Here is a 23863-nt window from a genome sequence, read left to right as displayed (position 1 = left end):
ACAGGAAGCATGCCACCGTGCGGATCAAACTCATTTGCTTAAAACAAAGTCTGAAGCAGGTTACTGTGACCGTGGAACTTGAGGGAGAATGTTTTGTTGAAAGGCTCAAATAAAAAAAAAACACTATTGTGGGTTTAATTCAAATTTATTTAGTCTTTCCTTATATCCATAAATCCTCATTGATGTAATCTGGGATGTAACAGAACAATAAATAGATTTTCATTTTTTATTGTACTGATATGATTAGCAAGACCTTGTTCTCAGTTCTTTTTGTTCCATGTCTGAATGACATTATGCAAACTCTACGTCTGCATCCCATCCTGAGTGGCTGGGTCTTATTATAAGAATTTATAATTAGATATTTATTTGAGTTCTAGGAACATTTATTTCATCTTTATGACATAATTCCATGAAAACATCAACCTTTAATAGTTACATTTTACTTGCCCCCTTTCGTTTTTAAGAGAACCCATTTTTATTTCAGGGACCTTTGGTTCTAAACCCAACCCGATTTTTGCCATTATAAAAATGCAGTTAAGATGAAGTAACACGCGTTTCCGGCTGAATGAGACGGAGAAGCAGCAACCGTTACCTAGGTTACTGTCGGGTTGAATCAGCTCTCTGATCTGAAGCATCCTGTCTCTGATGATGCTTTTTATTTGTCCGAAAATTCCTGACAAAACGACCCTGTAAATTAAAGCATGTATTTGTTTGGTATTAAAAAGAAAAAATCTCACTGAAAAGTAATATTCTTAAATATAGAAAAGAAAATCTGTATAGTTGTTGCGGGATTAGTTGGTGGTGGTGGGAGTGACACTCTATAAGTTAAAGCAAATATAATGGGTTTAATGGAAATTAGAGATGTTGCAATTTCTCTGTTTAAATATTCTTCAAGTTGTTCTAATAACTATTATGATTGAATTTAAGAAGCTGTAAACCTCTTGGTTTTACAGAATAAATGTTATTATCAATCTAAAGGATCCTCATTGCTTGATGCAGCAATTTTTTAAACCTTTTAAATCACATTTGAATTTTTTTTTCTCACAGTTTCAATTTAAAACGACAAATAGTAATACATCAATTTTTAACACAAATGATTTTGACTCACAGCTTGTTGCCTTTTTGCTGTATAACTGTGTTTTTGCCACCGTTTCCTCAGCCTGGAGGTGATCCTGCAGAAGCGTAGTGAAGGACCCATGTGGCCAGAGCTGGTGATGGGTGACAGAAGAGGGGAGTTTGTGATGAGTGACGAGCAGGCTGCACTCATCCATGAGAGACTGACCCATCTCACTTCTGAGGACATGGTGAGGAAAATTCCTTATATTTTACTCTCGAAATGACATAGTTAAATGCAAATGAAATCCTCAAAAATTTCCATCCTTATCAAAAGTCTTTATGTTTAAATTTATGTTGAAAGATGTAAAGGCTCATTCAGATGGTTGAAAAAAAAAAAAAAAAAAGATTTGGTCTTTTTCATAATTGAAATTTAAGTTTAATCCACTAACAGATAATGTATAACATTTAAAACACAAAACAAAACCAAAGAAATGAATTAAATAATCTCTGTAGGGACAAAGCTTGATGATTTTTCTGCTTGTGAATCATTTTTAAGTTGACTGACTTGTTTGGATTTGGTGCTATAAGCCTTTCCCAGAAGAATAAGCAGCAACAACTGCTTGTTAGAATAAATTTCACAGCTGCAATAGTTTTTATGCTTGTTTGTAATCATCCTAGAATGAAATTGCTCTTTTAATGCTCAAATGTTTTTTTTTAATACCAATGCTGCACCATCAAATGTCTTTAATCTGACATGAAATGTATTTTAAGTTCTGCTATCTGTAGATAGAACTGCTTTCATTTATGCACAAATTGTGACATTTTTACAGCCAATTTGGACTAAATGCTTTATTTCTTTATTTATCTATTTGTTTCTTGTCACAAATTCAGAACTAAAGGCAGAAAAATTGTTATTTTTATGTGTTAGCAGCAAAAATACTTGCCTCAGATCAATAAAAGATTGAATCCAGATGATTAGCAGAGTTGATCCAACCTTGTACTTTAGACTCATGAAGGTCATTTTAGAAAAAGCATCCTTTCACAAAGAAAAGTGATGCTGCTCATTTAAAGTCTGTTTAATTAAATGTGTGCATTCTCTGCTAAAGGATAAAATCCACGTGTAAACTGACGGATGATGATCTCGTTAAGATCTAGAATGATTACCGTACAATTTTTGGCCCAATAATATTTTTGGTTTTCACTTTCCATTTATACAGTTAGAACATTTGGAGCCACATCTGCTTCCACCCTCACTCTTTTTTGGACTTATAAGGGCCCACTCGAAGGCTTTCATGAAAAATCCATCCTTTCACATGTTAATACATGCAAAATAAGTGTACCTGCGGCTTCTTTTATGTCACACTGGCTTTCCTTTGTGCCCAGAATGGAAACCCTGACAGGGACAAGCCCCCTTGTAACTCTCAGGAGCTGGAGGATTGTGACGGGTATCCAGAAGACAGCTTCACGCTCGCTCACTTCGATGAAATATCACTCAAACCTACTCAGGTGGTGAGTAACACGTCTCCCTGTTTTCTGGACACTTTTTTTATTTGTTTGCCAATCTTTTAAGGTGGTTCCCTTATTTTTTAGTCCCACTTCTTGTTTCTTTCATTCCTTTAACATGATGTGATTATCTTATGATAACATTTTTATGTTTGACCTCCTTCACACAAGCAAATGATAGATTTCATTGCTCATTTCATTGTAAGAATGTTGTTTTTCTACTCGAACAGATACCATTAATCAATGTTTACAGTAGCCTTTTAGCTGAGTATCTTCCTGTCACTTTGGTGTGATGCATATTAGGAATGGACTGTAGGAGCCGGTGCAATGGTCATGAAGAGGTAATAAAGTCACTACTGCTCTGCAAACTTTCAAGAACCGGTGAAGGATAGTTCAACTTAGCCATCTGCAGATAAATGTAATAATTTTTCATAAATAAACTAGAAATTAATGAGACCGTCTTGACAGTTTTATAGTTGGTCTGATTTAATGAGACAGTATGGCTATGAAAGTATTTATCAGACACAATGAAGCTAATTAGAGCTCATAGTATTATAGAGAATACTACCTGGAGAATATTTCTATTGAATGAAAATGACCCACTTTATGCTGATGATGTTGTGATGTCCTTCTACTCTAAAACGATGAACACACTGGGCATGTGAGTGCATTCAAAAACACACTGAATGTGATTTTGAACATGCCTTTTAGCATATGTCGCTACCCAATACCTGCGCATGTACCCATAGTTGGACAGGGCGTGGTGCGAAATGTCAGAGTGGTGCAAATCTCCAGGTTTTTGATTTTACAGCTCTGTTCTGAAAGACTTGATTTAATAAAATTCCGGCCAGGCACAAACCACGATTTCTCCTTCATGATCAATTTTCAAATGGTTGACACTTTTGTTTACTAAAAAGGATGCAACCCATACGTCAATGCCAAATCCGAATCCCAGTTTAACTGGTGTAACTTTCAGTGCACTTTCATTTGCCATGTGATTTCTACAAAGAGCCCGCAAACAGACTTGTGTGAGTTTTGCATGTGGAAGCCCGAAACAAGCATATGCTGAGATAGATTTTTCTTGGACGGTGTGACATTTTATTGTGACCACACAGAGAGCTGTAAAATCAGAGTCTCGTTTACTGAAACCAACTTGCTAAGAAAGAAGCTCTAACGCTTCCACCAAATGAAGCTTCATAGACGTTTTAAAGAAGTGAGTGACAGAAAATGTCAAAGGTAAGATTTGTTTGGATGTTTTATGCACGTTGAGGCAGCAATAACACCTTTCGCGTCAAAATTCTCTCAAGTGGTAAAAGAGAAACAAAAAAAAAGAGACAGAGCTTTATTCTGAATGCAAAATCACAGCCAAGTTCAAGGTAAACACTCTTTTCAGTCTGAAACTAGTTTTGAGGACATTTTTCTTTTAGAAAAAAATAACAATTTGACATCTAAAGAAGGAAATATTATTTTTTAAGATGGATTTTTGCTTGAGTTAAGAAATAGTTATAGAGCTCAGAATAACAAAGGTCTTCCTTAATTATCATGAATTAGAGCCTTTTCCCAGTGGAACTAATGGAATACAGCCTAAATATTTTAGTACATGCTCATATGGTTTGGCAATTTTCAAATATTTTACCTAACATGTTACACAGTTTAGTTTAATATTTCTTGAACAGAAATAGAATAGAATAGAATAGAATTGAATAGAATATAATTAAGAATGGGCGATGTACAAGTGCCAGTAACTTATTGGACAATATTTGCATAATTTGAGTTTATCTGTATCGGTCTGATATTAAAAACTTTACTGATATTCCTCTGACTGTTTTCAGAAAAACTTTATTTTTTAAATATATATTTGTTTCTAATAGCTTATGTTCACAGTCATAATCAGTTATTGACCGTTTACAGGTAAACGTCATTTTTGATAGTGATGCATGTTGTGCCCAATAGAACCCTGGCAATTCAAATTCAAATTCAACTTTATTTATATAGCGCTTTTCATGCTTCATAGCATCTCAAAATGCTTCCCAAAGAAAGAATAAAACAAATATGATAAAAAAAAATATATAATAGTTAAAATAATAAACAAAGTAAAAAAGAATGTAATAATAATACAAATAAATGCAAATAATAATAAAATAAATGAATTAATAAAAACACACAAAAAACCCAACACATACACATCCCTCCTTTAAAATAAAAACAAATAAAATTAGCTGTTAAATTTTTATAAAATCAAATAAAAACATGTGGACAAGTAAAAACTATGTAAAAGCTTTACTAAAAAGATGTGTCTTAAGTTTTTGCTTAAAAACCTCCACAGTGGCTGAAGCCCTCACGTCCTCAGGCAGGCTGTTCCACAGGCGAGGTCCACAGTGCTGAAATGAGGCCTCGCCGTGCGTTTTAGTTCTGACCTTTGGGACCACTAGCAGACCTGCACCTGTGGACCTGAGGGCTCTGGGAGGGTCATAGACTAAAAGTAAATCTGATAAAAATGAGGGTCCAGTTCCATGTAAACTTTTATAAACTAATAAAAGAACCTTAAAATCGATCTTAAAGCTGACAGGGAGCCAGTGCAAAGACTTCAAAATTGGAGTAATGTGCTCCTTCTTTCTGGTTCTGGTTAAAAGGCGTGCAGCTGAGTTTTGAACAAGCTGCAGCCGGTTTACAGTATTTCTCTTAGCACCAGAAAGAAGAGCATTACAATAGTCTATCCTAGAAGTTATAAAAGCATGGATTAATATTTCAGCACTGGCTTGTGAGAGAAAGGGTCTCACTCGGGCAATATTTCTAAGATGATAAAATGCAGTCTTTGTAACTTGGTTTGCGTGTGCTTCAAAGTTAAGATCTGCATCTAAAATCATACAGAGGTTTTTTACTTTATTGCACACATTCAGATTAAAAGTTGATAAATAGGATTGGACCCTTTCTCTCTCAGCTTCAGGACCAACAATTAAAATGTCAGTTTTGTCTTGATTGAGCTTTAAGAAGTTCTCTCCCGTCCATGTTTCAATATCTAAAACACAATTTAAAAGGTCATCAATGGGTCCCATGTCATCAGGAGACACAGCCACATATAACTGGGTGTAATCAGCATAACTATGAAAGTTTATGCCATGTCTCCTGATGACATCACCTAGCGGTAGCATGTAGAGGTTAAAAAGTGTGGGGCCAAGGACCGAACCTTGTGGCACACCACATGTCAGTCCGTGCCTCCCAGATGATGCATCATTTACACTAACAATAAAATCTCTTCCTGTGAAGCAGGATTCAAACCAGCTGTACACAGTTCCAGTGATCCCAACCATGTCATGCAGTCTGTTTAGAAGAATGGAGTGGTCAACTGTGTCGAAGGCTGCACTCAGGTCCAGCAATACTAAAACAGATGTTTTCTTTTCATCAAAATTGGACCTGAGATCATTTATAACCTTGGCCAGCGCCGTCTCTGTGGAGTGATGTGATCTAAAACCTGACTGAAATTTTTCTAAAATATTATTTTTATTAATAAAATCATTTAGTTGGATTAAAACTAGTTTTTCTAAAATCGTACTTAAAAATGGCAGGTTTGACACTGGCAGGTAATTATCTAGATTTGAAACATCTAAACCGCTCTTCTTCAGAGTGGGTCTCACTATAGCAGTCTTTAAGGATGTGGGAAAGATCCCAGTCTGAAGAGAGCGATTGACGATGTTCAGGAGTTCCTCCTCACAGGATGAAGACACAGACTTAAAAAGAGAGGTGGGGATGGGATCCAGAGAACAGGTTTTACTTTTAAGTTGGGAAATCATTTTACGAAGCTTTGCAGCATCAATCAAGACAAAACTCTCTAGTGTGTTCTTAAAAGGCAAACAAAATGCATCAAACTGAACTGTTAGTGGTCGTTGGGTGATATTAAATCTAATGTTATTTATCTTATCAGTGAAGTGGACTGCAAACTCCTCACATTTTAAACTGCTAAGAATAGAATATGGGCTGGAAGAGATCGGATTGATTAGTCTGTCAATGGTGGAAAAAATAATCTTTGGATTAGAAAAATTGCAGCTATTAATTTTGAATAGTAATTTATTAAACATGCTTTGCATGTTTAATAAATTTGTTGTATTGGGTTAGTTTTTCCTTAAAGATTTGGTAATGAATTGTTAGTTTTGTTTTGCGCCAATTTCGTTCAGCAACCCTACAGATTTTCTTAAGTCTCTGGGTTATCTCTGTTCTCCAAGGAGGGGGTGCTTTGGCTTTGACCGTTTTTATTTTTAAGGGAGCGACTTTGTCCATTATTGATATGAGCTTGCTATTGAAGTTTTGGACAGATACATCAACAGAAAGACTTAGAGTGTTTGGTTGGTTGTGTTCCAGATGTGAGGTGAAGTTTGCAGCCATGGGGAGCTTATGGTTCACAGTTATGTCCAATTTTCAATAAATGGTCTAAATATTTACATGAAAGTTTTAAAGTGATACTTGTCCCTAATGAGATCCTTTGCTGTATGTTGTTAAAAAGGTCAAGTAATAATAATATAATAATGGATTGGATTAATCTGCGCTTTTCCGGACGCTCAAAGCGCTTACAATTTGTCCGTTATTAATTCACTCCTTATTCATACGTGGGGGTAGGCTGACAGAGGCGTGGCTGCCAGTGTGCGTCTACAGCCCTTCTTACCATCACCGAGACATTCATACACATTCACACACCAGTGGAGCCACACTGGAGGTAGTGAAGGTGAAGTGTCTTGCCCAAAGTCACAGCGACAGTTGACTGGGGGGAGCGGGGATCGAACCGCTGATCAAGCGCCTGAGCCACTGCCGCCCTTAAGTACAATGTGATCGTCCAGTAAAGGAAAAGTTGTGCATTTTTAATAAAGAAACAAATCTTAACTTTGTGTTACTGTCGACACTTAATTATCGCTAATGGCAAATATCGGCTATCGGCCACAGTTGCAAGGGAAATATCGGTTATCGGTATTGGACAAAACATTATATAGAATCGGAAATGTTATTGTAATTGCCAGCAGCAGTTAAACTGTGGGTGGTCCAACAGTGCACAGGGGAATAGTGAGTAAAAGTAAAAATAGAAAATAAACAATAACAAACAGCACAAAACAAAAGGCGAGAAACACAATGGTAAAATACATAAATAGAATTAGGGTAATCCTTTTTGCTCATATATTCCTATTTTTTCATCTGGAGGGAACAAAAAAATCACACTTTTCATGCATTTGTTCATCCACCCTTTAGTTTTTCACTTCTAAAAGTAGAACAAGAACAAAAATAAATGTTTTGCAGATTAATCATCTTATTTAGCTATAAAGCATTTCTAAATTGTGCCAAATTTTAGTTTTTTGCTTTTTTTCATTATTTGTGGGATCTGATTTGGGTATATGGATTTAACCATTGAGGAACATTTTTACAACAGAAAAATAAAATTCTCTTTGTAATCTGAGACAACTATGAACAAATTGTCTTACTTTTAGTGCTGAGCTTTTTACATTTACAATTACAAAACAAAAGCCAGTTTGATATCTGGAAAGGCTTAGAATCAAATCTCCAGTCTTACAATGTCACTTTATTCTGTTAGACATATGAACACTAAAGGATGTGGATGTTTTTCCTTTTTCCAATGTAGATATGTAGCATTTTGCAACAGTACTATTCATCTGGGAACATTTGTGTGTGTCCATGTAGGCGTCTCTTTTCTCCATTTCTTTAGCGGTAACCCATGTGTGTTAATGGTGAGTAGTCTACCTGCGCAAAAACTGTTATAAATGAGCCCTTTCATTACGCAATAAAAGGCTAATATTACATGAACACAACACAGCATCTCTGGTCGGGCTCCGATGAAGGCTTAATGTGCAAACCCTTTAATGTTTCTCCTCCATTTACTGTGCAAACAGTAAGCAGCTGCCCTCAAACAAGCTGGATTGATGTCGTCTCTTTTCCATCATCCTTTTAAAGAAGAATCGGACTGTTTGCTGCACATGTGACTCAGCGTGTAGATGTATAGAAGTGTGTTTGTGTGTGTGTGTGTGTAAGCGCTGCTTTATTTGTCCCTCCAATATCTCATCGAGCAAGCCTTACCTTTCTATTCTTGAGTTCCCAAACCCCATCGCTCTCGCCTTGATGCTTCACCCGCTTGAGTGCCCAGCAGGAAATCTGCTGACCTTTTTTTTGAGAAAACCTTTCAGCTCCAAATTCTGGCGGCTTCTATTAAATTGACACTTTTGTCGATGGGCTTCTCTGTGGCTCTGATCGCAGCTGAAAAGTAAAATAATAGTTATTTTAATGTGCTCTTTTGGGGGTTACCAGGAGTCGCCTTCACTCCTCAGGTCCCCAAGACCTTACAAAATCAAGTGAATCAGAAGATCTGGATGCTGAGGTTTGGTTGTAGATTTTCTAGATCACTGTAATTGTGAGAAAAATATTATTTAGCACATATAACCATTCATTTAAAAACTTTTAAAAACAGATTTTTACCGTTTGACTTGCGGCACTAAGTCCCTTTAGGTTCTGATTTTAAGTAATTCATTCTTATTACAATAAAAATAGGTGCTTTGTACAACAGTCTTGAAAAGCAACATTTTCCCTAATCTTTTAATGAAATTTACATGCAGGTTCAAAGATGGAGGCTGTCTCCTGTTTGTATCTGCCAAATCTTCCTTGTGGCATGATCACTCTTGAAGTATAAGATGAAAGGTTTTATCACCCATTAGCTTTGTTTGCATGGTACCATCAAAGCAGAGAGGAAGCTGTCTGGAGTTAAAGCCTAACTGCAGAGACTGCATTTCTAAGAATCCCACAACTTTCATTTATAAACATGGATTCAAATTCAAATTCAACTTTATTTATATTGCGCTTTCCATGCTACATAGCATCTCAAAGTGCTTCCCAGAGAAAGAATAATAAAAACAAATAAGATAATATATATATATATATATATATATATATAATAGTTAAAATAATAAACAAATTAAAAAGAATGCAATACTTATAAAAATAAGTGCAAATAATAATAAATTAAATGAATTAATAAAACACACACATGATGAAGGCATGCAGACTCCACAGTGTGGATGGTTCAAAAACTTCCAGAGATGCTACCTCAGCTGTAGTAATTTTGTTGCCATTTTGGGTATTAACAACTTTCCAGCATCTCCCCATTCATTTGAAAGTGTAAAAATGTTAACATAGTGGGTATGTGACGTGTGTGTGTGTGTGTAATTGCTCAAGCCAATCATTATCCTTCAACAGCTGAAGTACGGGGCTTGATCTCCAGTAGCCTCTTTTAAAGACAAACTCAGACTGTGTTTTAAACATGTTCTTGTGGCATTTTTGGCATCTGGCTCAAAACTGTACGGCTGGATAGCTCCAGTATTAAGGGTAAATTGGGGTTGTGAGTGGCTGTATGCTAGCAGGAGTGCGTTTAAACAGAGTGATGACAGGAAGTAGGGGAAGGCTTACTCTGGCCCAACAGTTCCGCCCACAACTTGGAGACAAATTTCTGAAGAACTATTGCCACTCTGCTGAAACTATTTCCTAGAAAATAGACAGGCTTTTTAATTTTGGCTAAAAACTGCATAATAATTAAAAGGCCACTGAGAACGCTTTTCGGAGTTCCTCTTTAAAACTGAAAAGTTGTCTTTTTTACATATAGATAAAAAACATGGTGATTTTTAAACATAAGAATTGGTTGCCTATGTATCATATTGTAAATATGTTGTAGTATGTTTAAAAAAAAGCATTTAGAGAAAGGATACATTTAAACGCATATGATTTAACTTTTAAGAAAATGAATGAACTGTGCCCACGTGAACTGCATGATGACTGCACTGATGAAAAAAGTAACAGTTGACAACCTCCTGGATTCTGTTCATGTCTGTGTTTCATACTTCTTTCAACTGTGCAGCCTCTTCCTTGATGGCTTTGATCGCACAGGCTTTTACTTCACACTATAACTAAGTTAGTCAAGTAAGTGAAAAAAGCTAAATCTGTTTAGCTTGTTCTTGCTAAAAGAATTTTAAGCCCTTCCTGACAGTTTGGACCTTCAGAAGGTCAACTTAATTTATAATATTTTCCCAGCTGGTACTATATTTCCCCAATTTTTTTTTACATTCCTCAGATGGATTAGTTGCCGCCTACTGGTACCTTTCAGAGAACATCAGGTGGTTGGTCATACTATCAGTGAGGATTTGAAACTGTAACCGTAAGAGGAATTCTCCTCTTTAGCCAGACTTTAGAAAAGTCACGGGCCTTTGTGATTTCAATTCATCCAAAAATAATCCAAACTCCTCAATAGTTCACCACTGTGCTATAATGATTATTTTTGGACAAAAGCTACAGTTCTGCAGCAGCTGCTCCTCACATAGATCCATGCATTTATAAATAAAAGTGACAGCATGTGGCTGCACAATGAGCTTTAGGCTGACGTCCTGGAATCTGGTTGTTTAAAGCCTTTTCAGACTTTCTGTCAGCTTAGTTAGATCATAAAACATTTATGTATACACATTCAATCCATGCCCAAGATCATTGAACAATATGTTTGTATTAAATGAAAGTCTATAAACAAATGAAATTCTTAACTTTTCCATTGAAAAACAGTGATCTCCAAGTAGGCTAAAAGGGCCAGTACTGGTCATTTTTTTCTTTTAGAAAAAGAAACGGTCTTAAAACAGCACACATCTGCTTGAAACATTTTTTAAACATATATATTTTTAATCTTTTGAACCTCCACGCACGTCATCAGAGGTTCACAGCACTTCTTTGCCAACGGATTTCAGAGGCATAGCTACATTATTTACATTGTTAGCTTAAACTTTTCAGCGGAAAATGTAAACAAAAGTGCAGCTCTGTGTACACCCGCCTGGATGCAGAAGGAACATTGGCATCTAACTGTCATCACCCACAAATCTGAGTTTGAAGTGGGCCCTTTTCTTTACATGTCCACTCACTTTACTTGAAAGAGAAGATCGTCTGTTTAATTGACGGATGACACAATATTCCTGCAGCTCCACAATGTCTCTTGTGCCATCAGCTGTCACCCTTATACTGAGTCTCCAGAAAAGCCTGAATTTGGAATATCAAACATAGATGGTGCAGACTGTTGTTAGAATCTGCATGCAGAACATCACTCCAGATCAAAGAGATCTAGTCCAAAGTGGCAGCTGACTTTACTACCAACATGGCATTTTGTTCTACTCTGTTTTTTAACTGCACCTATCTGCCAGACTGTCCCATGAGTGAAATATTAATAACAAACCATAGAAATTCTTTAAGTGTTGTGGCTACTGAGATTATTGAAGATCTTGGTGATGACACAAACACACCCCCAACACACTTACATAAACCCTTTAAAAAAGTAAACTTTTATTTCTGAACCATCTTTTTCCTTTTAAAAAAAAAATGAATTGGACACCTTGTCTGTGGTCATATTGAATTCAATTTCAATTCAATTCAATCTTATTTGTATAGCCCAAATTCACAACAACAGTCGTCTCGATGGGCTTCGTGCCGGTAATTTAAGGTTAACATACAATCAAAAAGGATCAAAAATGCATAGAATTCAATGGGATAACGCTAAAACTTTAACTAAACAGACTAAACTAAACTGGCATCGCCCCCTCCATAAATTATCCTTAACATCCTTTTCTTCCATTGTGTTGGCTTGACAATTGATATTCTGCAGATACCTTTTGGTAAGGATTACTAATATTTAACCTGGTTACCATCAGAAGAACCCACTGTCCCCTTCATTGTACTACACACATCTATTGTGTTAAAAAAAAGAAGCTGTAATGGATTCCATTCACTCTGGTTGATGTAAACGGCTCAGAGTTGGCAATCATTTAAATTCAGCCACCCTTTAAAGTAAAAATACCAAGCCGTTTTTGACTTTCTCTGAAGGATTCTAATGAAGGGGTCAGTTAAAAAGTTTGATACTTAAAAGGTAAAAAACAGTTTTTAACCTTTTTCCATTTAACCACACTGATGGCTAAATCCTGTTCATCTTTCACACCATTTTTTTGGCAGCTAAACTGAAGTAAAAAGTAAGTTTTCAGTAAATAAATACAAATATACAAACTTATTTTTTCATTCAGTCAAACTTCTCAAATTGCAGGGGCTATTTCTACTCTTTTATGCTTTGAAAGGCTTTGGAAAGGCTCTAACCTCATTTTTGTCTCTCTGTTGGGTTGGTGCAGAAGTGGCAGCGGGACCCAGGATTAATTGTAAATGTGACCTAACATTTCAACAAATCTCTTTTGGGATTGTTTGCTGGAAAAACCCGTCCCCATGGAAGGCGGACACAGGCCGTAGGGCTTTAGATTCTAGATCATGTTTTTGTTCTATGGTGCCACTGATAGATCCATTCCTTTGTTTTTAATTCTTGTAGAAAAGGTCCATTGGGATACACTTGCAGCTTTGTAACTTTTAATTCATGTTTTAGTATTTTTTTCTATTCTTAAAGTATGTACATTAAGACAAAAAAACAAACTTTTTATGTTTTATATTCATGTAATTGGCATCCTTGCAGCAACTATTGTGGTTGTATCTAAGAATTATAACTGATTTGATAACCTTGATTTTAATTCCCACTGAGGCCCACTGCGGGTTGAGGATGCTATTTTTCTTGTTTTATCGAGGCAATAATGATAAAATAAAAACGGTCCCCTGACTTTATCCTTTTTTTTATTTTGAGACTCTCTGGTTAATGCGGGTCAGCAAGCCTTCAAACTTGGTCAGAGAGGGAACACAAATGATGAAACAACAAAATCCAGCCTTGGACGCACCTAAAAATGTGTGCGGGGAATGCAGCAATGTGCCATCTTCTCTTCTCCCGCACCTGAGCTTGTGCACGCTGGAGGGGGATAATCAGGGAGCTTGTGGAATGCTCCTTTGTGACATCACAACGGCTCATTAATTTAAAAAGAGCGTCTTTGTGACAATTTGATTGACAGAAATTAAAAAAGTAAATACTCAGAAATGCAAAAATGAGATAATTTTTTACATTAGTTCTCTTTCTTCAGAACAATGCCACACACACATGTCAAAAAAATCAAAAAACATGAGGAGGACTTTAAAGGAAATTCTGAAACAGTTGTCAGTAAGACGTGTTCTTGATTAAAAAACAATGCTGGGTTGATTGGGAATATCAGATTTTGGTGCTCAAAGGAGCAACTTGTTTCAATGGTTGTCAATGAAAGGAGACAGAACTAATCAATAAGAGTGCTTCCCACAAGTTTGAAGTTTAATGAAATCGGTATTGATTGGAGCCTCTGGCTAAAATACCTATTTTTGTAGTCAATTATTCACTTATTTGTCTTGTTCTAATCATTTTTGTCTTTGTTTCAATAACCGTTTGCATCCCTACCACTCAAACAGAAGCGCGGCCAAAGCTAACATCTGTTTCTCAATCAAACAGGAGCAGCTAGAAGATTTGAGAGGCTGAGATTTTCGGAGAGGCCTAATAAACGTGGCCTTGTAATTTTTTTTTGCAGCATATTCTTTTGCCTGTTGTTAGTAGAGCCAGGGAGGGAGATGCAGCCTGACAGCCTTGGAGACACATTGACATTTGGAGGGGAAGGAAATGACTGATCGCTGTGAACAATCAGATGTCTACGAGCGATTATGTCACAAAAACAAGACCCCCCCCCCCCCCCCCTTCCCCAGACAAACTGAGTCTGTCTAGAATAGCTGCAAACCACACACAGATTTATTAATGCCACAGACATGGACTTTTATGGTTGCCACATTTTGCTCAGCGGCTATCAGGCATTCTGAGATGGAGCTAAACCACAAAGAATGTTAAACGCCTGAATAACAATAGTGACCATTTGAAAAGAGTTTTGACACCCCCCCCCCCCCTTTTTTTTTTTGCATTAAAAATGAAAAAAGTGTTCTGGTCTGACAATTCTCTTGCAATCTAAATGTCGAGCCTTAAATTTGATTGAATAACATTCTCCACCTTTTGTAAAGTTGTCAATTAAAATCCTGGACCTCAAACTGATAGCTTTTGTGCAAAAGATCATTACAAGCCTGACTTTAACTTTTCCCCATTTAGTTAATGTGGTGCAACAGCCAGCGTGAAGTCTCCGTTGTCAACAGGACCTGATGACTCCTGTTCAGATGAGGTTAAGCAGATAATGTGGGTTCTTTAGAGTCTGCGAGAATAAAAATTGACTCGCCTCATTCATTTTTTTCCCACTTTTTTGGACTTGGTTATCTTATTGGTGAAGTGTCCAACAATCTCCTGACTTGTGAATTGTTGCAGAATTGATATGGATGCAATCTGATTGAATTGCACGCGGTCTAATGTTAGGAAAGAAAATTATTTAGTAACATGAAGTATTTGGTTTACAGAAGCTGGACAAACAAGAGCAAAGGTTGTTTGTTTGTTTTGTTTTGGAGACCTTTTTAAAGGATTTCCTGTCACATTTTCAGACACTTGATTTCTCCAGACCATCCCCACTGTGTTGTTATATTTATTTTTTTTATTTTTTTTAGCATTTTCAGTAATTTTAGCATCAATTGGAAAGTGGTTTAGAAATTTTATAAAAACGCACAAAGGATATCTGAAAGAAGAAAATGAAATAACCTGGGACTTCTATGGAGTCACAACTGAAAATAAAGACTAAAGTCAATACTAAAATCAAACTGTTGTCATGTTTTAACTTCTATTACATCTGCAATTAAAGCATTTTAAGGTGTTGAATCCACCTTCTCTTTTATTGTTCTGGGAAACTGCTCAGTGAGAATGTGTCTAGTGCAAACAAATGCACGATTCAAAGTGTGCTATCTACACTCACTGACATCATGCATGTGAGTTGCCATGATACTTACGTCGCTGTAAGGTTGGCCATCTGTCAGAAGCGGCTTAATAGCTTGTGAACAGAAGTGGTTGCTATTGACCTGTCACTTGAAAAAGATTATCAACAGTTCCCTCGATGCCATCATCATGACTCAAAGACACATTCCTGAATCTAGACTTCTGTCCATCTCATTATGGTGTTTTGCTGCCCTTAAATTCACAAGGCTTGTTTAATTAATTTTGTTTTTAGATGATTCTGTTTCAAACATGATATTTGTCTTTCATCTAAAACCAGATAACAGACAGCATCTTTCTTTTTTACCTGGGTTTTGTAATTGTGTATGAAATACAGAAAAACCTCATTTCCATAGGTAACTGAAACCAGCTTTCCATGAATGTGATCTGTGTGTTTCTGCAGGTGAATCTGGGGGGGCATCAGTACCTGTTCACAGTGGATGTTGACCCCTCTGAAATGCCATGTCTCTGCATTCGCCATGATGTGGACGCACTAGTTTGGCAGCCTCGTCCAAGTCAGCCTGGGGACATGTGGGAGCACATCGCTACATTTAACGCTCTGGGTAAGAGCCTACATTTATTTCTACTTGTACATTATATGTAGCAGACACAGCAGTACTGAGCGTGATGGCTGAAGATGAATGTCCTTTGTTTGGATAGAAATTCCTTTCTTTGGGAAGGCATATAATGTGCGTACAATACCTGATCCAGCGGTCATATGGGAGAACGCATCGCCTCAAATATCCAAGTGTTTATCTAGAAATGTTTTGGCGTAAATGTTGGCTGGCTTTAGTTTTGAGAAGAAATTAGGAAAATTACTCAAACAACCACAGATTCGGTTGGAATCGATAAGGGGGTGGGCATGCCAACACACATCAGACATGTCTGCATGCATACTATCATCCATGTTTGTGCTTGTAACCGTGATGATACTGAATGTGGAAAGGAAAGTGTGAACCCTTGACCCCGCCCCCAGATAAAAGGCCCACCCGACAAATGGGCATCCCCCACCACCACTACCAGAGGCGGTCTAGGGCAACCACAGTACGGCTGCAAAGTGCCTTGGGCAGTTCACTATCCAGATCTACTGCAGGTCCGGTATAGGGCAGAGGAAAGGGCTGACCCCCACCCCCTGGGGGGAGGGTACCCACTGTAAGAAAATGTGGCAAGCAAAGACCTGTCAGGCTCCAGTCCCTAAGCAAAGATAGAAATACGTAGCCCAAGGCAGGAATCAAACCTGCGGTCCTCTGATCAGAGGTCGACCACTCTACTTTTTCACCACCACAACTCAAGTTCATTGACTTAATTTTTATGACAGCTTGTGAAAGCTTTCCAGTAGCCTCAAAATCCCATCCAACGCATCAATTCATTAAACATTCATGTAAAGAAAAGAAACGAGTTGACATAAACAATGTGAAATGAGATAATAAGTAATAGAACAGGTTTAAAAAGAAAAGAACCTGAATAAATGCTGTAATATGTTTAGAAAACACCGGAGATGTAAAAAAAAATGTGTAAAGTATTACGTACCTTTTTATTTTTTGCTATGTCAAAACTGAAAGGGAATAAAGCAATAAAAAGATTCACTAACATGAATACATGCTTAAATTACTGTAAAATATGAAAGGAAAGCAATTGAATTGTAAGTTAGAGAAGCTTGGTGTAAGAAAACGGTTGAATAAAACAAATATTTTAGATTCATTTAACAAAAATAAATTGAAAGCTGAGCTAAAAATGAGCTCTTTTTAAAGCCCTTTGGCTTTAAAAACCTCGACAGAAGTCTGTTGTTATCTGACAGCTCACAGATGGTAAATCATGACGTGACGTGAATCCACGGTGCCCACCTGCTATGTGTAAACAATACAGGCTGCTGCCGTGATGGCGTTGGGAATCATTTCTGTACTCTTTGGATGACATTAGCGGCAATAAATCAACCCTCCACCTCCCTGGAGACAAAGGAGAGACGTCATTCTCAGACCCGTTCACATTCTTGATATGCGATGGTTGGAGTTTAAGATCTGCATTGAAATCATTATGCTTCCCTATAATATGAAAGCTTTAGGCTTTTGACGAATTTCTGGTGAAGTGGACAGGGTCGCCACACCACATTTAGATGTGAAGAATGCAGCCGTGCACCATCGGCCATTAAGTCTTGTATCCTGTAATGCATTAAACAGTGGTTGTAAATGAATGTAAATGAAGAATGAAAATGACCTCAAATGCCCAACAGTACAACAATGGAGTGGATTGGTCTGGTTTATATCCAGATCTTTGTTCCATACATAATCAGTTCAGGAGGCTGAGGGTTTAAAGACTCACTCCGATAAAAATTAGGTTTTTTTGCTATTTTTAACATGTTATAGATGCACTTATGATGGAGGACATATTAAGATAAAAATTGCATTTGTGAGTATTTCTTTATTCAAATCGTTGAGTCAGGAGAAAGCATATAGGAGTGATGTAGGTGCTAAAGTCAGCGGGCTACAAGCTCCCTGCTCAGCTACATTTTGATAATAATAATAATAATAAATTTTATTTAGAATGCGCTTTACATCTTTACATTTAGCAGAATAAAATGAAAATTCATTTATGAATTTTTTTTCAAAATTGTTTCTGTGTTTCTCTGGGTATTTGGTGTTTTTCTGTTAGAAAAAAATGTCTGCCATAAAAAGGAAAAGCTAAAAATATTATAAATGAAAAATGCTTAAAGGATGACAAAAAATCACTGTGCTGTTTGGTGAAATGTAGTAGAAATGTAGAAAAGCTGAACGCTGTCTTAGGAGATTAGATGGGAAATCATAGACATGTCAAAGGTAAAGGCTGTTAGACCATCTCTACAGTTGCATCCATATTATTTGACCTCTGAATGTGACCTCAGGGTCACCACCACTAAAGACTTTAAAGCTGAACTCCAAGATCAAGATGCAGCATTGTTGGATTGTCTCTGTGCATCACTGTTGGACACGAGATGGACTTCAATGGTGGACGTTCTTGTGGAAGGCAGATCATAAAAAAGCAAGACTGGATTTTGCCCCCATGCATATTAAAACGCCTAAAAGCTTCCTAATATTCTACTGATTTCTGTGGACAAGGATGCGCCTCCTTCTTGTGAAGCTGACACAAACAATGCATTTGTGCAGCATTTTCCTCATATTCTGGAAGTCTTCATAAAGCCTAACGCTCTCCCCTGCTTCATCTTCCACAGGCTACGTTCAGGCGTCTAAGCGGGATAAGAAGTTTGCTACGTGCGCCCCAGATTTCTCCTACGCATCCCTGTGTGAGTGCTTCCGCCGCACGTTCATCTACCGGCAGCCGTCGCCGGTGGAGACTGTCCTCTTCAACAGAAAGCAGGGGCGTCAAGTAGGACAGGTTGCCAAGCAACAAGTGGCGAGCCTGGACTCTGACAAAGCCATCCTGGGCTTCAGAGCAACCAATGAGCGCCTGTTCATCCTGACCTCCACTAATCTGTTTGTTCTAAAGGTCAACAATAATTAGATTTTAGCTCTTAGATCTCAGCTGCCTCTTGATGTGTAATCATTCCAGTCTAAGGATATACGTAAGGCCTGTTGTGTTGGAGAGTGTTGGAGAGCCAATCCTGACCCAATGGGGTTCACTAGTTAAGTCATGTCCTCATTAGAAATATCTCAATAAACATTTTGTACAAGTAACTTTTTCATGTGTATTTTTGTGAGTTTGTTCATTAAAATATCTCATGAAACCTGCATCCATCCTGCCATAGATTGAGTAGAACCATCTAATAAGAAATGATCACATTTTCCTCATAATCAGTAAAGGTAAAAATGAGTTTTTGTCCCAACCTGTTAATAGAAGCATGAATACTACACGAATAATTTTAAGAAACACAAAGCACTGACAAATGACAGTTCTTTGCTCCATAACATTAGAAAAACCAACTGAAAAATAAATTGAATTAGCTATGCTGCTGCTTTGTTTTGCTTTGAATGTAATCTTTTCTATTGTACAGAAAATAAAAGCAATTTATATTCCACCCTGGAGAACCAAAGAACAATTTTCTTCTGGGCTTAAAGTTAATTAGACCTTTTTTTGTTTGTTCATTTTGGGGAACAACAATTAACAGCAGCTATATATTAAGACAAGCAAAAGAAAAAGCATTACATTAAAAAAATATTCAAAAATAGCTGACAAATTTGAGCCTGTGGATTATCTAGGGTAAAGTATTTTTAAAAAGATTAAACACTTTTTTTTCTTTGTAAAGCACCTACAGTCATTTCTGTGTGATGTGATATGTGATGAATACATCTTGTGCAGGATTACATCCAAAAGCCAGGGCGCTCAAACACAACATCACCTCTGGCTGCTCCCAGAAATAGATCCCTATCAGCCTCTTTTCATGCTGGACTGAAGGTAATGCTAAACAGACAGCAGTTTGCACATAAAAAAAATCATTTATCTAGACATTTTTTTATTGTTTTTTTGGTTTGAACTAGCAAAGGAGAATCGAGCTACAGTTTACGTTTAAGTCTCTTTATCAGCATCTGAATATTTGTGAATCCCATCTGCACTTTGACCCAGTGCTCTGCAGAGTTTCTGCAGGCTGGAGAGAATCAGCATTTCCTCCTCCATTGTTTTGCTCCAGAAAATCAAGTTTCACTGTTTTTTAATCAAGTTAATGCTGTGCAATTGGATTAGTGTGCGCCCTGTTTTATTAGCACCGGGATCCTTGGATTATCCGAAGGTGACACGTCAAAGCAGTCGATCTCTCTGAAGATAGACCTGTAGTTTACAAACACCACTGAACCCTCTAAAAAAGAAGCATCTGCTTAACCTTCAGCTCAATAAAAGAGTTTTGTTATAAACCATCAAAAACTAAATATTGTGTTGGATTAATTATCTTTATTTGGAGGGGGTTGTCCCCTGAAATGGGGTTACATTTTTCTGAAAAAAACAAAAAAGGCAGCTCTAATTTTTCTGGTCATTTAAACTCCATAGATCCTGTCATATTTATAGGAAAAAAAGTTAAAAATATATGTTTTTCCTCTCCAAGTGCTTAATCATTAATCATTACGTGAAACAAAAGTGTTTATTTTTATAGTTTTGATGTTGGACACAATCCATAGATGCTTCTAACTGATGAGCCTTAGAGGTTCTTATTGTTTTTATTTTTTTCATCATGTTTCCATGAAAGGCTAATAGTTCAATTTTATACTGGAGATTGAAAAAAACATGATTTGTCAGACAGCAGGATGGAAGTTTGATGGAAATACTTAGATTGGATCAACGGCCAGCTCATTGATCAACATCCTTTGCAATAAGTTTCCGTTTCCCCAACAGTATTGGAAAGAAAGATTGATTCTATTTCAGGTTTTTTTCAGTGAAATAAAAGATAACACACCTCAAAGTTTGAAACTGCAAATTATGTCCTTACAAATTATGTACTTAACCATGTTAGCCGTCATTGTATGTGCAACTTTTTTTTTAAAAAGTCTTCCCCATGGCAGTGGGAGCAGCAACTTGGTGCGGTTCATTACTTCCGCATATTGTATGTAATTATTCACAAAGGCAGAGGCTGTACTTTTGAGAATGGGAACCAGTAATTACTCTGGACTCGTCTTTGTAGCTTTTTCTGTCCGAGGTGTCAGAGTAAGAATTATGTACCTATTATTTGAGAACAATCCCTTTGTGTTGTGCAGAAACGCACTTGTTTCAGAGTTTAAGAGTCACAAAGTTTGTTATCTCTGTCTCCATCCACCAGCCTCCAGTCTGCTCATCCAGCCTTCTTCTTGGTTTCTTGCTGTGGATTTGTTTTTTCACTTCTTCGTTCCTTCTCACACTATGTTTACTTGATACTTGATAAACTCAATCCAAACTCTCTGTGGTTGTTCAACCTCCTGAGGACAAATAAAGTCAATAACGTTTTCTAACACTAGCTATGCTGGCCGTCTTAAAATTAGCCTTTTTTTTTAAACGATAAAGGACTTTATTTCACTTTTAAAAACATTTAAAAATTATTTTGTTTTGTTAATGGAATGGTTCCTATTTCTTCTGTATACATTCCAGTAATTCTTTGAAGATTCAACAAGCTGAATCATTCTAATGTGCTAATGTTTTACAAAAGTCAAGTACATTTCCATGGAGTGTGCTGTCATTCACTACATTCCTTTTTAAAATCAAATATGAGATTAAGATTTGGTACAAAAAAGTCAAAAACCTACAACATTGTTCTTTAAAAGATGGCTTTTTATAACTTTAACAGATATTATTATTTATAGTAAGGCAAAAGGGTTTGATTACATTTTGTAAAACCATCAATTGTTAGTTGTTTGAAGCCCTTTCGGATTACTAGGATTCTTCCTAAACCCAACAGATTAAGTTACTAAAACTATGTGAGTTGTTACCCCTTTGATAATCTCTAATTCTTCTATTTTTTACATTTTTTCTATGCACTTGGCATCAAAGTGACTGCTCTGTTCATCCAACCCATTGCCAAAGATGTGATGTCTGATATTGACCTCCAGGGTAATTTTCTACTTTGTTTTTTGGGGGGTCTCCACTGTGAATCCTTAGTCTCTTTCCAAACTTACTTTTTGCATACTGTTCGCTCACACTAACCTCTTCTTTGGTCTTTCTTTAAGGCTTCTGTCAAAGTAGCTTCAACTTCAGCCTCCTTCAGCATTCCTCTGGTGTTTTCAGGGCTCATCCTATCCAGCCTCATCACTCCCAAAGAAGACCTCAACATCTTTAGCTCTGACACCTCCAGCTTTGCCTACTGTCACTTTCTGCCACTGTCTCTCACCACATCCTATCTTTCCTTTCACTCTTCATGACACATCTTTGCCACACCTGAAGTGTTTGTCCACTTGTTCCAGCCTGCCCCCACTCACCTGTTTGCCTCCATCTCACACTCTCTGTTATGTTGTTTTCTTGACCCTAAATACCTCAACAGCCAACCCATAATTAAAGTAAAAGAAAATCTTATATTTTTTTAAATGATTGACAAACTAGAAATATCAAAGTATAAATATCAAAATATTTTGGTAAATGTAAAAATTAAATGTAAGTCAAAGCAGTGATAATGACAAGTTGTGTTAGAGAATAGTAGAAGAGGTTAAAAAAAGAAATTAATGTTGTTTTTTAATGTTGTTTTTTTGTTGTTGTCTCAATTAAATAAAAATAGAAAAAAAAAGAAATAACAGAAACGGCTTCATAAAATTCAGAAACAAGCCGTAGTGCTATTCTTTTTCTTGGCCTTTTGTTTCCTCGGGAAAGATGACAAAGACAGCTGCTGGAGCAAATTACAGTGGATTGGATCTTTGTTCTGTTGCATGACCCATTTCCTAAAGCTGTCACACAGATGCCCTCACATTTGACACATAGTGGGTTACAGAGGAACTCATAGTTGGCTCAATAACCACAATGTATTACGGTCCAGATAGCTGGAAAATGATCCCAAACCATCACACTCCTACCGTTGTTCTAATGACACGAAATGTTTTGTCGTATGACGTGTTTGTGTTGATGTGTTTGAATTTCTCAAAAACCGAAGCTGAGGATTAAAGCCAGAATTCCTCACAGTTCTGTTATTTCTTCTGATAAACATTCTCCCATAGGTGTTGTGTCTCCTCTCCTTTTATTTTTGTAAACTATGACCACACTTCCATGATACTTTTAGGAGGTACACGCCTTCTCCTGGACCGCCTTCCAAGCAACTTTCCCTCTATGATCCCATCTTGAGCTCAAACATTGAACTTACTGAGCTTTTTAGGCTCTTTTTACTATGGAAATCTGCTTTTCCACAATGAAAACTCAAGCAAGAGGAAATGGAAAGCAACAGCTGCCTGCAACATGCCTTTAAAACCCTTTTTAAAGCAGGAATAGGAGATTGTAAACCATTAGTCCAAATAGCAAATGGATGAAAAAAATGAATATTTTTTGCAGCAGGAGCAACAAAAAATACATTATAAAAGGTAAGGAATCCAGCCCTCACTGTTTTTCCACTGGTATTCCACAGGGTTCTGCTCTCTGCTCACAATATATTGTTGTACGCTTAATTGGTCATCAGCCAAAAATGACTCTCCTGTTGTTCCCCTTTTCTAAGGCTGCTTGCACTCAGTTCAAAGGCCTGACTCACACCTGCACATTTCAACGGCACCTTCCTCCCTGAACTATCTCATTTTGCCTTACAACTGTCACGTCAAACTTCTAACAAACAGTGAAACCAACTAAAGGACTAACCCCCCCAATATCTTCCCATATATTTATATAAAACTGAAAAAAGCCTGTTTTACTGAACTATTTCACTGTCAGCTCTGAACTTAGAACATGTCACTCTGATTCTGTTTGCCTTATCTTAATTAGAAGTTTCGTCAAATTAAAGTGCCTGCTAAACTGCTAATGTAAATATAAACCATGTTCACATCAAAATGACTCCAATAGATTTGTTTGATTAACTTATTTGGGTTCTTCACATCTTTTCCTTTATACAGTAAAAAAAAGACATCAGGCCCAGTCAAAAAT

At 36.9% G+C, this 23863-nt stretch overlaps 1 protein-coding gene across 1 annotated transcript in view; it reads left to right on the top strand.

The window, feature by feature from the left end:
• Window positions 1-19035, top strand: part of nudcd1 (NudC domain containing 1) — a 37407-nt gene extending 18372 nt beyond the window's left edge. Inside the window, exons 7-10 of the mRNA XM_004074087.5 lie at window positions 1160-1304; window positions 2440-2565; window positions 15771-15930; window positions 18573-19035. Coding sequence (XP_004074135.1) covers window positions 1160-1304; window positions 2440-2565; window positions 15771-15930; window positions 18573-18862 — 721 coding nt within the window. The 3' untranslated portion in view covers window positions 18863-19035. The remainder of the gene's footprint in view (window positions 1-1159; window positions 1305-2439; window positions 2566-15770; window positions 15931-18572) is intronic.
• The last annotated feature ends 4828 nt before the right edge of the window (window positions 19036-23863 follow it).

This window comes from Oryzias latipes, chromosome 11, assembly GCF_053564925.1.
Source record: "Oryzias latipes strain Hd-rR chromosome 11, Olatipes_Hd-rR_3.1".
In the NCBI taxonomy this organism is placed as follows: Eukaryota; Metazoa; Chordata; class Actinopteri; order Beloniformes; family Adrianichthyidae; genus Oryzias; species Oryzias latipes.
Note: the sequence above shows the minus strand (reverse complement) of the source record. Positions and strands in the feature narration are given on the sequence as shown.